Raw genomic sequence first — 16,835 nt, forward strand, 5'->3', positions numbered from 1 at the left:
AGAAAGAAAAACTGGGTAATATTAATAATCACATTACACACACTTCCCTAAAATATAGTATTTTATAAGCATAGTATGTGTTAAATTATGTTCAATTAAGATTTGGAGTATTGCTTTTTAAGGAGCTGTACCCCTTCTAATATATGTCTAATGTGGTGGTAGACAGCAATATCCAGAATAACTCTAGTGCTAGTCTCAGGAGAACTCTGCACTGAATAGCAACTCTTGTAGCTGTTGGCAGTAATACCTCGAATGACAAAGCTCTCAGGTCGTGACTGTAGACAAGCATTAGGAATGCTAGCGTCACGCAGCGCAAAAACAAGGTAAATAAATAACTGATAAACGACTTTAACCTGATAGTGTTCAACAATGTAGCCACAGCAATCAGGCATCACTTTGTTTTTCCTTTCATGCAAACGTTGTGACGTTTTTTCCCAGCCATTCCATGCTTTAACTGTATCTCTATTTTTAATGTACCAGAACATTAATTAACCTGCATGAGCATTTATGTAGGTGACATAAATGTGACCCCAGCCAATAATTGGAAAACATTGTGACAATTACAGTACAATTTGCAGACAGAGAGTGCGCGTATTTCCCACAGCTGAGTGTGTCCATGACTACAATGACGTGGGCAACATCTGAACACATAATCCATGGCACTCACAGGGGAAACAGGGTAACACCACCACCCACATTTCGGAAATCCATAAATAACTAAAAACACGTTAAATATAAAAACACATTTTTTCATATAGTAGGCTATACGCTGTAAAAATGTGTTGTTGATGTAACATGACAGGTATCCAAAATAGAAAGAAACGAAGGAGGATTATTAACAATTATTTAGGCCTATTTACTGAATACATTCAGCTTCCATTGATTAGAAAAAGGAAATATAACACCCCAACGACACTAAACGGAATATAGTTGCCTGATCAGACCAAGGCCGTAATCATAATGTATATTGGGGGTGGGCACATCCCCCCCCAATATTCTAATCTGGTCAAAATGTTGTCGTCCCCAATATATTGATATAAAAATATTAACGTGCTACTCTACGACAGGCAACCACGCACACTGTCCGAAATTATCAACAAAAAATATGTAATTCGTCCCCCCCAATATTGACTCCATGGCATCAGACTGCAATTGATAGTAATGAGTGAAAGAGTGAGAAAGCGTGTCCATTTTTAATCATATCTAGGACTGATTCCCTGGTAGACTTCGAGAATATTCTAGGCCGAGAGGGTCTTATATCAGAATTCCTCATCACTATAAAAGGTGCGTACTCCTTTGAGTTGCTGATGATGCGCAGTGACGTTGCACATGGGCTGTGGGTTGCATATAAGAGCGCGCGCACGCTTTTGCCTCATATTCAACAATAGAATAGCAAATCTAACAGAATCCGAATGATACGGAGCCAAGAAGGAACATGGAGGTGAACACTAGCGAGAAGATTTACCCTTCCGTTGATGGCACCGCCAAAACGTTCAACTCTTGTGCCGGGCATCACCAATTACGCATGAATGACAAGAAAACGATTCAGCTCCCAAGTGTTTTAGGTGTAAGCTGTAGTTCGCCACAAATCTTCTTGCAGTACAAATACTCCAACGTGTCCAAATCAAGCATGAACGTTATCAAGACAGTCAAGGCGCAGTGGCGAAATCAAGAAAAGAAGAAAGTTGTCATATCCTCCAGCACTGGCAATCGGCAGTCGTCATCTGATCCATTCTACATTAAGTCCGTTGATCCAGAAGCATTGGTACAGCATGACCAAACATCCTCTACTCCACCGCAAGAAATGCCCCATACCAAGCCAAAGAACTGTCGACGAGTTGTGGTGCTAGGCGCACCAAAAGTAGGCAAAACAAATATTGTACAGCGTTTCTTGCACAACGAATTTGAAGAGAAATACCAGCCAACAACTGAAGATTTCCACAGGAAGCTATACCAAATTCGAGGGGAAACCTATCAGATTGACATACTGGACGCAGCAATGGAGAGAGAGTTTCCAGCCAAAAGAAGGCTATCCATACTGACAGGTATGAGTTATTTGCCTTCCCACTATCTAACGAATGTATAGGCTACATCAAATATAACAATGTAATTGTTAACGGATTGCCTCCTTTTTTCAACAGGCGATATATTTCTCCTTGTCTTTAGTGTGGATGACAAAGAGTCGTTCAAGGAGGCCTGTGCACTGCGTCAAGAGATCATAGATGCTAAAACTAAGCTCGTGAAGTTGAAAGATATTGCCAAAACGCAAATTGTAATATGCGGCAACAAAGTGGACTTAGAAAGAGAAAGGGTTGTCCACCGGTCCGAAATATGCAACGCCTTCCTTGAGGAGGCTGCCGTTTTCGAGGCTTCAGCTAAAGATGGCACGGGACTGGAAGAGATGTTCGGAGCCCTTGCAAAGTTAGGTGGACTACCCACCGAGACCCGTCCGTCACAGCACCAAACAATATCCATCGGTACATATCAGGAGTTGAGCACTAGCCGACGAGACAGAAGAGGGAGCCGTGTGCGCGACTTCGACAGACCTTGTGGCGCGGTATATTTGGCTACTCGCCCCAGTTACAGTTGTGATCTGCAGAATGTTCTTGGGCAAAGCTCAACGAAACGGAGCAAAGCTATGGAGAAGTGTCATATTCAATGAATAATGAGATTTCTCAGTAAACATATTGTAGTAATACAATACATATTATGTATGGAGTTATACTCTATGGCATCTGGCTGGACCAGAGCAATTTTATTGTAAATATTGTATTTAAAATCAATTAAGTAACTATTATTATTGCTTTCTTCAGTGTGTATTCTTTGTCTCCTCACTTTGTGGAATAGGCATTTGCTTATTGGTTCAACAAACACGGTGACTAAACAGATTACTAAAATCATTTATGGCCAGGATAATGTGTGGGTGGTATGTGCTGGCGCTTTCAACAAACTGATGTTGGAACAAATCTGTAAAGATAGCCTTCAGCTCCAGACTGCCGTCATATGCTTGAAGAAGACGGATTGTTCACATCGCGGGGGAAATTGAAGGAGTTAAGATTTGCATATGTTAATTCCTATAAGTAGATTCAGTTTTACATGACCTATTTCTATCTTATAATATCCATTGTTATTTTAATTTTCAATTAACAATATACCGACTAACATTGACTCGTTTGCAGTCTTGTATGTGTATTGCCTTGTCACCATGTCTTCCCCATGTCCTGTGCTAAGACCAGGACGGAAGCTGTCAGGGTCATGAATGATAAGCTGTACATACACGACATGATATACAAGGACTGCGCTATTGTATTTAGCAGTTAGATCTTTCTGTATACCAGATTTGGTGTCTTATCAGTTTTACAATAAAAATGAGCTCTCAGAGACTTTGCAACAAAACATACAATGTGTGTGTCTAATTAGGTATTATTAGTGTCTGGTGTTGCTCTTTCCTTCTCTTAGCTGACAACTATCTACCTGAATATGTTCAATTAAAGCCATCCAAGCTTGAGCAACAAATGGACATTGGCCTAAATTAATATAATTTGAAGTATGAATGATCAGATTTTTTTTTATTGCCAAGTTTTCCAAGAATTCATTTGGTCTGATGATACAATCAAATTACTAGTCTAAGGACAAAAACACGCAAGCACCAAAGTGCAAAATAAAGAAACAGCAATGACAAATTGATGGTGTAGAAGTGCACCATAATTGGCTTTGGCTGTACTTCAGTTCCTGCATGAAGTACACCCTCATGGGCCATGTCAGGTCAGGGCCACAGGATGATGGTACACAGGAAGCAGACACACAGGGTGATGGTACAAAGGAAGCAGACACACAGGGTGATGGTACACAGGAAGCAGACACACAGGGTGATGGTACACAGGAAGAAGACACACAGGGTGATGGTACACAGGAAGAAGACACATAGGGTGATGGTACACAGGAAGAAGACACACAGGGTGATGGTACACAGGAAGCAGACACACAGGGTGATGGTACACAGGAAGCAGACACACAGGGTGATGGGGGTGGGTGGGGTTGGACTCTTTTTGAAGTCCACTTCCATCCTCATTGTCTTTAGTGTGTTGAGCTGCAAGGACACCATCAGCTGCAAGGACACCACCAGATGGTCAATCTCCCACTTGTAGGCAGACTCATCCTCACCAGAGATGATTGATTGACCCATGGCTGGAGGTGCAGCTGTTTGTACACAGGGAGAAGAGTAGAGGGGACAGGACACAATCTTGTGGGGGAATAAGTGCCGATGTTATGGGAGTTTGAAATATGACTCATTTCAAAATATCAAGAACCTTGATAGCCGGCTAAAGCTTTTGGATATTTCCAGACAAAGAAGATATAGCACTCACACAAGGCTCCACTCTGCATAGTAACAACCTTTCTTCTTTTTCTGCCAAAGTAGCTGTTACAAAGAGATTGCTCTCATTAGTTTAGGGAGATGATGAGAAGCTTCATTGTAGGGCTATAATGAACAGCGGAAGAGGCCACTCCATTCACCAAGATATGGAGATTAGATTACAGACTGAAGCAGGTGGAAGGCAACGAGATCGTAATTGAGTACACTGGAAATACAAAAAGACAAGCCGAGTGTATATTGTCTCTTTGCAGTCCATTACGGGGAAGAAAGAGCAACAGAATATACAAGATGTGGACCATGTCCCTGAGACCTTCCCGTAAACATCCTTTAAGGTTCGCATATGTCCATAACATCTAACCTGTTTAGTCTTCACAATTAGGGATGGGGATCAATACCTGTTTCTGTAAGGACCCGGTTCCAAGTTTCTCAAAACCCAAAGATCAATAAGGTCCGAGCTTATCGACACCGCTATCGAGACTATGTAATATAATGCATCTAATGTCTTAGGAGATAAGTCAGGTCATTTAAATCAAATCACTAGTGCACAAACTTACATCGATTGTCTAATCAAATTACTAAATTCAATTGAATGGCCTGCCAACTGCCTTAAAACAATAACAGAGACAGAACAAAATAGGGCTGAGATAAGGAAGGTTTGGGTTTGGTTAGCTGGTCATAAAGCTAAATCAGGTGCATTTTGTTGGAACCTGTTAAACTTTTCATAACGTCTTGAACAATGACGGCTTGTGAATGTCACTTTTTGTCAACCAACCAATCACAGTCATTTATACTAGTTACTAATCCAGGTTGTGGATAGTACATCTGTAGTGGACAATTGTAGATTTAGCCAGAGCCAGGATCAATTGTGCCAATATGTGCTCCTTTTATCTAGCCTCCTCCTGAGAGCAACACGTTCCCCTTGTTCTATTGGACATCTGTTTTACTTAAGTGATTGTTATAAATGTTGTTCAGTAATCTTGTTTACATAAAGTGTGGCATAGGTTGTGCGGGTGCTGCTATATGTTTAACATTTGCCAAATTCATTAATTTAGATGGTGGTTAGCTCAAGCTCACCCCAGAAAAGTATCGATAGTGGTATCGATAAAGACTCGGACCGTTAAGCAGTCTCGAAAATGGTATCGATATTGATAACAATTAACGATCCCCATTCGTACTCATTGGTTTAGGGAGATGATGAGAAGCTCCATTGTAGGGCTATAATGAACAGCGGAAGAGGTCACTCCATTCACCAAGATATGGAGATTAGATCACAGACTGAAGCAGGTGGCAGGAAATGAGATCGTAATTGAGTACACTGGAAATACAAAAAGACAAGTGTATATTGAAGTGTATAAGAAAGTGTATATTGTCTATTTGCAGTCCATCACGGGGAAGAAAGAGCAACAGAATATACAAGATGTGGACCATGTCCCTGAGACCTTCCCGTAAACATCCTTTAAGGTTTGCGTATGTCCATAAGATCTAACCTACTAAGTCTTCACAATGTCTTTGTCACCCAGGCTTGGAGGTCCGTTCTCCTCTCCATCCACCCTTGTTGTCCTTGGACACCCTTGCCTTAGCTCTGGGTAACATGTGTCTCCAGCTCGAGCAGAAGGGTTGGCAACATACTGTCCAGTAACCCCAGGCCCTGCCAAGTACACTGGAGACCCCTAGGAGGAGAAGGAGATACATGAGGGATAGGAAGCCAATAGCTCATGAGACTCAGTTCGAAGGAGTTCTAGCTTCAGTGATTGGCAATAACTAAATGTGTCCCTTTGTCACCTGTCGTTCAGGATAAGCAGACCTTGTTGTCGAAACTCTTGTACTTCCTTGGACGTTTCAAAGATTCTGTGAAAATCAGCTGCAGGACTGAACAACTGCCAATGCTGTCACATGGAGAAAACCGGTAATTACGCCGTTCAATCTTAACATCAGATGTTGCACAATCCAGATTCAAAGATGTGGCGTGGATGATTCACCTCGTGATTAATGCCCGCATTCAGACGCAGTCCCATCACCAACACCTCCTCCAATCTGCATTCGCACACAGACAATGATGCAGAGACTCACAAGATGGGCACAAAATAACTCAAGATAACACCGACCCACGCCATCTGTCATGGCAGGCCTGTCGGGTGAGGGCTTTGGACCACGAGCCCAGTGTGAAAACCATGACCCATTAGAGAAGCTCACAGTGCCAGATGGTTGAGCAGGATCCGCCGGCGGGTCCCGTGGCCCTTCTGCTGGACCTCTCGGATCCACACATCGGGCTCCAGGGTCTGCGTCCGAGCCTCCCTGAGGATACCCCCCTCCGCGCGGGGAACAAAGCGCCCATGTGCACCTAGGAGGGAAATCGAACCCCACACTGATCACTGACAGCAAATGAGTCAATTCAACTCAGTGGGTAAGAGTGTTAGGGAATGCATTGGATTGTGACCATGGCTCACCTGGGCCTATCCCAATGTATTGATGTCCCTTCCAGTAGTTCATATTATGCAAGCTGACCGCATCCTATAATTAATGCACAAAATAAAAGATTCACATTTTATTCAAAGATCTTCCACATCAGGTAAGAGCTTGCAAAACAGGTACGACAGGCTTATCAAATGTGTACTTTATACCGATAACTTGTGGACTTTATACCGATAACTTACACGTCTTGCAAAGTTTGACACCTCATATTGCAGGTATCCTCTCTCATGAAGGATTCTCCTGGCAGATTTGTACATGTCAGCTGTGACATCATCAGTCGGCACACTCAGTTCCCCCAGCTGGACCTGCTTGAAGAGCTGTGTGCCTCTCTCCAGGGTCAGCTGGTACAGAGACACATGGTCATCACACAGGGACAGTAACTCCTCCAGCTCCCTTTCCCAGGATTCAACACTTTGATTGGGACGACCAAACATGACATCCACAGACACTCTACCAGGACACAGCCTCTGGGCCTCTGCAACCGTCTGCCGAGCATGCTGGGAGTTATGGTCTCTCCCCAGGACTTTCAAGTCATTGTCCTGCAGCGACTGTTGAAGAGAGAGTTTTATATATCACTTACAATTGATAACAATGATTATGGAAGAGCAGCGGTGGGATACGTTGACAATTGACTCTTGACTTTCTTCATGAAGGCCAATCATAGGCTGCCGTCGCTAAAGGTCACATCAGATTAACAGATGAAGGAAAATGCCACTAACCTGTACTCCGATGGAAAAGCGGTTCACCCCAGCAAGCAGGAAGTCCTCCAGTCTGGACTTCCCCATTGGGGTGGGGTTCACCTCCAGTGTGACCTCAGCCTTGTCTGAGAGACCAGCGTGCCTGGCAACCGTCTCCAGGACAGCCGCTACGGTTGAAGGGTGGGCCAGGCTAGGAGTCCCCCCTCCGAAAAACACAGAGGTTATGCTGTAAAATATGAGGTGTTGACATCAAAAGGAGAGGAGGCTGGAATTGCAGATCAAGAGATTGCAGGTTCTGTATGCGGCGTGGAAAAAAGGATCGGATCTGCTCAAATGACTACATGACATCACATACCAGGAAACTCCACTGAGCCTTAAAACTGTCTCTGTTTCCCGTTGCAAGCAGTCTGACATGACAGCATTATTATCAGACCGATGGATGTACTTGTTGAAGTTGCAGTAGGAGCATCGCCTCAGACAGTAGGGCCACTGTGGGAAAACATAGGACTTAAACAGAAGCCCTCCGGCATTCAGTCTGATTTTGACAACGCTTCACTCACAACTTCTCAGAGCTCATTTACATGCAACAGGCTGTTTACTCACGTGCACATAAAGTGAAGCCTCTGTTGACATTGGTGGAGCTAGTTTGGACACCGCGCAACTCTCTTCACCCCCCAATACAGAGAAACACCGACCCACGCAAGGAGTGGGTGCACGTGCTGCGGCTGTGAGCAATTTCAGCATCACTCCGTTCGCCCTCGTGCATCAGCAGTCTCTGAAGTAAAATGCTCGAACGTCCAATCATTTACATTTCGATCAATCTTGAGATAGCCCAAATTGCCCTTGGAGAGCAATCTACATAGGCTACACAAGTCAAAGTATTCCGCGCTGGTGAGATCTTTATTTTTGACTGAACTGACAGCGCTTTGACAATTAGCTATTCGAATAACTCGTAAGGGCTACAATGTAACTCATTCACTGCCTTTTACGCTGCATCAGAGACTCAAGTAGCCTACGTAAATGTCACACAGTCGTGACATACGGAATACAGGAAGAAGACACATCTATTTCCTTTCAGTTTTATATTGTGACCAGACGGTGGTACTGTTTCTGTAGGCAACGTTTTGAAGAGGCTGGCAGCTCAACTGTAACTAGACATTCTCTGCTGTAACCAAGCAGTAGGCTACACGGAAATTAAAACAGTTATAGGAACAAAATCCAACGACTGGTGGTTAAATGTTTTCTTACAAAAGTTAAGTGTCAGGGCTTTTTGCACGCCAGAATTTATTAACCACCTTTGGCTTGAACAGATTTGTCAGGGGGCATTAATGACACGAATAGTACACTTTGTTCACGTCTACCTTTTTTTTATTTCGATTTTACACAGTAACCGAAACTGTGGTCTATATTTAGAATGTTTTCGTGTCTCTTGTCCCGCAGAGAACCAAGCTGACATAATGAGCTATTGATCGTCCTGATCCAAGCCATCACACTGTCTAGTGCGGTGACACGTCTTACAACTATTACATGTAAACGACCTTTTGGATAATTGTATGATAAATGTATCATAAAATTATGATTAAAACATACAGCCTAGCATTTGTCCATCGATGACCAGTACACTTTGGCCTTCTTTTTTTGCTATTAAAATCGACTTGGCATTTAAATCTTCTTAAAAGTGATTTATGTCTATAGCTGTACAATAACAATGCAAAAATACAATTTTGCTTGTTTGTTTTTAGCAATAGCATAATTATTGCTTACATGTTAGGGGCCAGTTCATGTTTATCATGAACTGAACTAAATGCTGCAGCAGCTTTCTGCCAGTTCATGTTTATCATGAACAGAACTAAATGCTGCAGCAGCTTTCTGCCCTCTGGGTATTTTCCACCTAGTATGAAAACTGGTATCCAATCAACAGAGACAAAGAGGCAGGGTTCTATTCGGTGTGTCCAAAACTGTCTTTGGACGAGAGATCCAGTAGTGATCACAGAGGCTGAACATCGTAGAAAACCCTGGAGTGAATTTTTATCTTCATCAGATGGACAGAAGGCAATGTGAGTCATTCACTATATTGTTGACCATTGTAATGTGTACCTACAGTGAAAATGTACATTTGTGTTAAATGGGGTCATCTCTTCCGAACAGCATCCACTGATATGGAGTTGAGGGTTCTGGTGATTGGTAGCAGTGGACCATCCCAGTTCGACCTCACCAACGCCATATTGGGCAGGGAGGAATTCTCCAAGGACGTCAACATCATCCCAGGGAGCAGGAAGAACCACGGCAACCTGGCTGGCAGGCGCGTCGCCGTGGTCAACGCGCCTAACCTGTACAACAAAGACCTGTCTCACGCCAAGATGAAAGAGGAGTTAAATAGGTCCAAGTGTTTGACCGCCCCTGGGCCGCACGCCCTGCTCTTTTCCTTTGACTTGGATGAGATCTCCCCGAACGACATCAAAACCTCCCTGCTGGTGGTCAAGAAGTACGGACTGGACTCCCTCAACTACAGCATGGTGCTCTTAGCCTACGAGGGAAGTCTGGACGGAGCGGCTCTGGAAGCCTCCGTGCTGAGGCCCGACAGGCCTCTCAAAGCGCTGATTGACCAGTGCGGGGGACGCTACCACATCTTCAACAAGAACTGGCGCGACCGCAGCCAGGACCGAGAGCTGCTGCAGAAGATCGAGAGGATGCTGGCCGCCATGGGGGGGCGCTGCTACACCAGCCGGGCCTATCAGAAGGCGGAGGAGAAGGTGAGGAAGGAGGAGAAGAAGCTGCAGAAGAAGAGAGCCGCCGAGACGGAGGGCGCGTGGAACGAGCTGCAGCAGCAGTACGGAGGGGAGGAGCTCCATTGGCAGATGGACGCCTATAACGCAAGCGTCGAGGCGGAGATCAGGGCCAAGGCGGAGATGGACAACGGCTGGCTTAGGACTTCGCTGGCCGTAGGGGTGGGGCTAGGCTTTGCGGCAGGGGCGGTCATGGGGATGGTGGTGGGGGCCGTGGAGGGGCCTGCGGGCATTGCGGTGGGCGGAGCCGTGGGTGGAGCCGTGGGGGCAGCAGCGGGAGGAGCTGCCCAAGTGGCCGTGGAGCATCTGGAGGACAGGGTGGGACCCCATGCCAACCTCTTCAACTTCAACTCTGTCTTCATCAACCGCTTCTTCCGAGCCCCCCGACTATGACCTGTTTTTGCTGTGTATCATCCCCTGGTGTTGGATCAATATGTACAGACTCGACAAAATGCATTGAACCAGTTTGTGGTAGTATTCCTTTTGACTGAAATCCATCCCTAAAATAAAAAATGTTACGGCTAAAAACTGTAAATTCAATAGAGACATGACATAGCATGCTCAAATAAATGTGTCAAAATAAATGTTGTCTTAAAAGCTCATCTATTTGCTGCCATTGTTATTGTTTCACTTATGTAACATGACAAAAACTGAAATCCAAACCTCCGGCAGCAGTTGTACTTCACACACAGAGGGCAGGTAAGTACTGCCAAGGGCCTTTCAGGGAGGAGTCATAACTCAGACTGCTGTTGTCTCAAAGCACAGCCTACTCTCCAACAGCACAGCGGAACACAAATAACCTGAACCGGTTCGGCTCACAACTACCTAGAAACTTGACACAGAAACACAGACGCTGTGCGACAGACTGCCGCTGACTCAAGACAGGAACCAGGGGTCAGGTAAGAAGAACCCTATAGGCTACTGTACATCCAGAAACTATTATTCAGAATAAAAGACTGTGCTTTGAGAATTGACAACTTTTACTGGTAATCAGTCATTTCAGGTAAACACATACATTTAAAGCGTTAGAACTGATTATGTTTAGATTGTTAATATGACAATGATTGCACGTAGAACTTATAGAACTTGGAGTTTGAAAATGTTTCTCGTAACATGATTTTAAAGAACTCTTTTGTTGCTGATACTATTGGTTCCTTGATCTTCAATGACGTAACTGAAACTTTGGTGCAACCTGTTCTACAACATACTTTTCATCCAATCATTTTATCCTATAGCCCCACCCACCCACACACACGCACACACACACACTCACACGCACACACAGACAACTTTTATCTTGAGCTAGCCTGTGTACATGATCATGACTTTGACCACACTAGGTATTTCACATTCTTTGTCAAGGGAAATTGCACGAGATGGAATGTTGCTCTGCTTGCTGTAGCAATGTCAACAAGGACACACAATTCATTTGCGTCAATAGACTGAATGCTGGTAACACCTCACATCATGTCTTTCATGAAATTGCATTCCGTGACTCTAGCCTTTCACTAGAGTAATCTGTGGAAGGTCGGCTTGAATTGAAAAAAAAGCTTGTTCTTACGCAAGATTTTTTGTTCCACAAAATGTCATAACAGCCCCTGAAACACACCTCTCATTCACGTCATGATTGTTTTCCAAAGCAACTGATATCCTTGAGAAAACGAAATACCACTGATACACAAAAACGTCAGCTAAAAGCCTCCCACAGGGGTGCAGTACAGTTACATACTCTTGTCACTCAAAATGTTCTTGCCAGACAATAACACGACTGTGAGACCTTAACAGCGCTTGCTGCTGATTCCAGAGCATGGCGTCTACCATCAGTCTCCTCTCTGAGAAGCCCTTCCTGTGCTCTCTGTGTAAGAAGATCTTCAGCAACCCGGTGACCATCCCATGTGGACACAGCTTCTGTAGGCCCTGTCTCTGTCACTACTGGAACCGCCAGCATTGTGACTACTGTCCCCTCTGTAAGAGAGTGTACCAGGCCAAACCCGACCTGAGTGTCAATCGCATCCTGGCCGATGTCTGTGACAACTACAAGAAAACTAGACCGGAGAAACCCGTGGCTGAAGAGATGGTACTGTCACCCATCTTTTGCGTTTTGACGTTTATGCAAACACAATCGCCACTGATGTCTAATTTGTTTGTTGTTTCCTGATTGGTTTGAACTGTTTGTGTGTATCCATGTTGCTTCCAAACAGGTGGTTGATGTAGACCAAATGATACAGGAGAGGCTTGAGAAAGTAGAGAGACTCAAACACTCCTTGCAGCTCTTGAAAGTGAGTCCAACATGTTTCGCAAACGTGGAGGGACCGAATTCTTGTTTTCTCTCCTAACGTTTTCAACGAGATGAATGGGTGACCCTCTTATTTGTTCAACCAGAATTCGTGTTTAAGAGAGGTGCGGGAAAGTCAGAGGGTGTTTTCGGCCTTGGTGAGCTTCATGGAAAAGAGCCACAAAGCAGTCGTGACGTCCATCGAGGAAAGACAGACAGAGGAAGAGAAGAGGGTGGAGACAATGGTGGAGGATCTGGAGCGGGAGATCGTGGAGCTGATGAACAAAAGCACCGAGCAGAAGTTTCCGGACGCTGATGAACCATGTGTAGACAAGAAGCATGGTACATTAGTGAGTATTTGGAAAACAATACGCACAGACAATCTTATTGGGAACTAGGATGTCTGCCGACGCATACTTATGACTGAAGAGACAATAAACTGCTTCTTACCTATTTGTTTGTGCTTTAGAGCAACGCCCCCTCCATTTGCTGCTCTGAGCTGAAGGATTGGTCCAAGGTTACCATAGAAACTGACCTTTGTGTGGGGGTCACCAGAGGAGCGATGTCAGATGTGATGGTCAAGATAAAGTCCGAGGTCAACAGACTCTCCAAGGCTGGTCAGTGAGACAATACAAGTTACTGCGTATCATTTCATTATCTCCTTTTGTGGTGTGAAAGTGAAATTGTTTTCTGTTCCACAAATATTTTGCAGAGTTGAAGAGAATACAGAGATATGCAGGTATGTCTCTACACAAACCAGAGATTCTGTCATTATGCTGTTGACACTAGTTTTTAACAATGAGATGCTGCCACTCACAAGTTCTCCCCTCCTCCTCTTTCACCCTAGCTGAGGTCACTCTGAATCCCAAGACAGCCCATGCGTTCCTCTTCATCTCAGAGAACCGGAAGCAGGTCAGACACACAGACAAGCGCCAGGAGGTCCCTGACCACCCCAAACGGTTTGACCGTGTGCCCAACGTCCTGGGGCGAGAAAGCTTCACCACAGGGAGGTACTACTGGGAGGTGGAGGTGGGGGACAAGATCGATTGGACGCTGGGTGTGGCCAGACAGTCCATCAACAGGAAGGGGAAGTTCAACGTTATCCCAGCCAATGGCTTCTGGACAGTAAGCCTGAAGAATGGGGGTCAGTACATTGCAAACACAGACCCTGTCACTCCAGTGGCTATGGAACAAAGGCCCAGGAAGGTTGGGGTGTATCTGGACTACCGGGAAGGCCGGGTGTCCTTCTACTGTGTCGAGACGGGTGTTTACATGTTCTCCTTCATGGACACCTTCACAGACAGTCTTCATCCCATGTTGTCCCCTGGTCTCTATCATGGAGGCAAAAATGCTTCCCCTCTCACAATCTCATCCAGCTGCTGTAACATTTGAACCCTCAACATACACCACATATGATAATAGAGGTCTAGAGAAACAACTGTTATTATTAATTGAGCAAAGCATGCAATAAATATATTTAATTTATAAATAGAGTAAGGAGCTATATTAAGTACTTTAGGTTTAAAGACGGGTTATAGAGAGTAATGGACTCTGTATTTCCTTTTATTAGAGAGACAAGTAGGGTTACATCAGGCAAGGAACAATAAAAAGCACTCAGTGACTCTTCTCACTGAACACCTTCAGTACCCATCAAACATCAGAAAAGCAAGAAGGAGGGCGGATGAAAAGAATAGAATAGAGCACATCAAGGAACAAGAGAGCAAAAGATGAAAAAGACAGAACGGGTTGTTGGGTGGATGGATGGTGGGGTGTGGGGTCAGGGGGCTGGGTGCGCTGGGGGACGAAGGGGAGAGGACAGCAGAACAGCGTGTCTTTGTGCCTGAACACCAGGCACTGGGAGACACACTCAGACACATTCACTCATTCACTCGCTGGCACACGGGCGCGCACACAAGCGCGTGCTTCTGCCCACTGTCACACAAACTTGCGCTGGCATCCCAGAGGGCAGCCCTCTCTTCAGTCCTGTCCTGGGTGTTGAAGCTCGCCCCTCTGTTGAGGCTCACCTGACCTCTGATGCTCCTGTGCTAATCTGTCACCTACCTGTGGACTGAGCTGAACTGACTGGACCCTCATCACCTCGATCCAGGAACCCTCACGTGTGATCCACAGAACTGCTGTAGCAACACTGGCTGGCGCTCAGAGGATCGCTTCACGGAGAGAATCTCAATCTTCTGAGGTAACTATCGCAGTATGATAAATCGGCCAAAGCAATGTGACAAAGGAAAATGAAATCTCTGTGTTGTTATCTATCAAATCTGTGGAGTAGCTACAGTGATGTAACTCATGATTTTGTATTGCTTTATTGTTATAATCTTAACAGTGTGTCAGTGATGCTCAGTTTCGTGAATATCCTCTAAGAAAAAGCGGGTTGGCCCAACTCCTGATAGACATCAAAGTTGTAGCCTCATCTGTTCTCTCCCGTTTTCAATTTGGAGAGAGTATTGTATTGGTAAGAAATGGACATTGAGAACAGCCATAAACAGACACAGGTCGTCATGGCCCACTCCAGCTGCCATGAAAGCTGCTTGTGTTCAGAATCTCCTCATGTTTTTCTGTGATAATCCACTCGCCTGGCCAGGCGTAGCTCTACACCCACAGCTGTGTGAAAGGAAACCATTATCTGTGGTCTTTACTGGAATCCACTCACTCCAGGCCCCCCCAGTGTGTTTGCAAATATGTATGATAAACATAAGCACCATAAGTCTTTTGATGCCTTCATAATGCTATGTTACTTTGCAGACTGAATACCTTAGTAGAACTACTGTACATTTGCTTCTGTTATTGTAGTCCCATTGGTCTGTTTATATTCTGACACAAGTGAGTTCATCTGGATGTTATAGTTTTTTTTATGGTCCTTCTCTTAGGATACCTATCTTTGACTTCCCCCAGTAAACTTCAACATCGACCTTGGAGAGGAAGATTGTGCAAGTCAGTTAACGCCTGTCGCTCTGTTAGGGACTATTCTCGGGCACCCTGTGACACTCCATCACCAACCATAGCACCAAAGACGAACCCGACACAAATCCGCCAAATCCGATTGCCATGGCATCCACGGGCATGCAGTTACTGGGCCTGGTCCTGTCCATCGTGGGATGGGTGGGAGGAGCTTTGGTGTGTGCCATCCCCCTGTGGCGTGTCACTGCCTTCATCGGGAACAACATCGTGACGGCCCAGATCATCTGGGAGGGCCTGTGGATGACCTGCATTGTTCAGAGCACCGGTCAGATTCAATGTAAGGTGTACGACAGCATGCTGGCCCTGCCCAGCGACATGCAGGCGGCCCGGGGCCTCACTGTGCTCTCTGTCCTGATGTGTGGCATGGCTCTGGCTCTAGGTGTGGTGGGGGTCAAGTGCACCAAATGCATAGGCCAGAACAGCCTTAAGGCTCGCGTGGCCCGCATCGCTGGTGCCCTGTTTGCCATCGCGGGGTTCCTCTACCTTGTGCCCATCTGCTGGACTGCCCACTCCATCATCAGGGATTTCTATGACCCCCACGTGGCTGCCCCACACAAGCGAGAGCTGGGCCCTGCCCTCTACCTGGGCTGGGGGGCGTCTGCCCTCCTCCTCATTGGGGGCTCTCTGCTCTACGCAGGGTCCAGTCCTCCTGGTATACCCGGCTCTCCTACCTTTAGCAGCGACAGCAGCCCCCGCAGGGCACCAGCCGCACAGGTCAAAGGTTATGTCTGAGTCCCGAAACCCAACAGTCAGTTCCAATGAAACCATCCCTGACAACTGAAAATTGAAACTATTTTTTTCTCTGGCAGTACTCCTTTTAATACTTTGGTATTTAATGTTATTCATTGTTGTTTTGTCATTCAAAACGTTGTAAGAGTCTGTGGGGGCAAATGTGAAGCCATTTGGTTATGTCAAACCTTGTGTACTCTGATAACCCTTTCTTGTCTGTCAGTGTAAAACACAATAAAATCTTCGGTCTACCAATTCCAACATTGCAAACTGCGTGAATTAATCTGTTGTAGACATGAAATATAGAATCTAAAACTCACATTGTGTTTGATCAGAGAGGGATGATGCGTTGCTCTAGTCATGGAAAACAAAGATCTTTGCTGCCCAGCAAAGCCATGGGCGGTTAATGTGGACAGCAGTGTGAGTGGTGCTGATTGGGACAGAACAACGGAACAATGGGGACGTGTGTACAATTGTGTGTGTGTGTGTGTGTGTGTGTGTGTGTGTGTGTGTGTGGTGGTAGA

The 16,835-nt window shown here is 45.3% G+C and overlaps 4 protein-coding genes across 8 annotated transcripts; 3 read left to right on the forward strand and 1 right to left on the reverse strand.

Moving 5' to 3' along the window:
* The first annotated feature begins 1,405 nt into the window (after nt 1–1,405).
* rasd2 (RASD family member 2) lies at nt 1,406–3,386 on the forward strand. Its single transcript, XM_047038797.1, has 2 exons — nt 1,406–2,045; nt 2,142–3,386. The coding sequence occupies exons 1-2, from the start codon at nt 1,436–1,438 to the stop codon at nt 2,660–2,662; spliced, it is 1,131 nt and encodes a 376-aa protein (XP_046894753.1). The 5' UTR covers nt 1,406–1,435; the 3' UTR covers nt 2,663–3,386.
* Nucleotides 3,387–3,558: 172 nt separating this feature from the next.
* Nucleotides 3,559–8,578, reverse strand: rsad1 (radical S-adenosyl methionine domain containing 1). Of its 2 annotated transcripts, none has more exons than XM_047039189.1 (9): nt 8,149–8,578; nt 7,901–8,034; nt 7,567–7,771; nt 7,030–7,395; nt 6,823–6,886; nt 6,569–6,716; nt 6,355–6,409; nt 6,180–6,261; nt 3,559–6,045 (listed from the first exon to the last, which is right to left on the reverse strand). In XM_047039189.1, exons 1-9 carry the CDS (start codon nt 8,287–8,289, stop codon nt 5,888–5,890), a joined length of 1,353 nt encoding a protein of 450 aa, XP_046895145.1. In that variant the 5' UTR covers nt 8,290–8,578; the 3' UTR covers nt 3,559–5,887. The 2 variants fall into 2 exon arrangements, with proteins under 2 accessions (XP_046895145.1, XP_046895146.1); XM_047039190.1 differs by having other exon boundaries at nt 6,158–6,261; nt 8,149–8,577.
* A 77-nt stretch (nt 8,579–8,655) lies between these two features.
* LOC124480104 (E3 ubiquitin-protein ligase TRIM39) lies at nt 8,656–14,095 on the forward strand. Of its 3 annotated transcripts, XM_047039192.1 has the most exons (7): nt 11,098–11,230; nt 12,136–12,408; nt 12,533–12,610; nt 12,714–12,956; nt 13,076–13,223; nt 13,319–13,345; nt 13,454–14,095. In XM_047039192.1, exons 2-7 carry the CDS (start codon nt 12,139–12,141, stop codon nt 13,996–13,998), a joined length of 1,311 nt encoding a protein of 436 aa, XP_046895148.1. In that variant the 5' UTR covers nt 11,098–11,230; nt 12,136–12,138; the 3' UTR covers nt 13,999–14,095. The 3 variants fall into 3 exon arrangements, with proteins under 3 accessions (XP_046895150.1, XP_046895149.1, XP_046895148.1); XM_047039194.1 differs by lacking the exons at nt 12,533–12,610; nt 12,714–12,956; nt 13,076–13,223; nt 13,319–13,345; nt 13,454–14,095 and adding an exon at nt 8,656–9,602 and having other exon boundaries at nt 9,694–11,230; nt 12,199–12,287; XM_047039193.1 differs by lacking the exons at nt 12,533–12,610; nt 12,714–12,956; nt 13,076–13,223; nt 13,319–13,345; nt 13,454–14,095 and having other exon boundaries at nt 8,658–11,230; nt 12,199–12,287.
* Nucleotides 14,096–14,387: 292 nt separating this feature from the next.
* Nucleotides 14,388–16,569, forward strand: cldnk (claudin k). 2 transcript variants are annotated; one of them, XM_047039195.1, is made up of 2 exons: nt 14,388–14,803; nt 15,492–16,569. In XM_047039195.1, the coding sequence occupies exon 2, from the start codon at nt 15,670–15,672 to the stop codon at nt 16,312–16,314; it is 645 nt and encodes a 214-aa protein (XP_046895151.1). In that variant the 5' UTR covers nt 14,388–14,803; nt 15,492–15,669; the 3' UTR covers nt 16,315–16,569. The 2 variants fall into 2 exon arrangements, with proteins under 2 accessions (XP_046895151.1, XP_046895152.1); XM_047039196.1 differs by having other exon boundaries at nt 15,583–16,569.
* The last annotated feature ends 266 nt before the right edge of the window (nt 16,570–16,835 follow it).

Source organism: Hypomesus transpacificus, chromosome 17 (assembly GCF_021917145.1).
Source record: "Hypomesus transpacificus isolate Combined female chromosome 17, fHypTra1, whole genome shotgun sequence".
NCBI lineage: Eukaryota > Metazoa > Chordata > Actinopteri > Osmeriformes > Osmeridae > Hypomesus > Hypomesus transpacificus.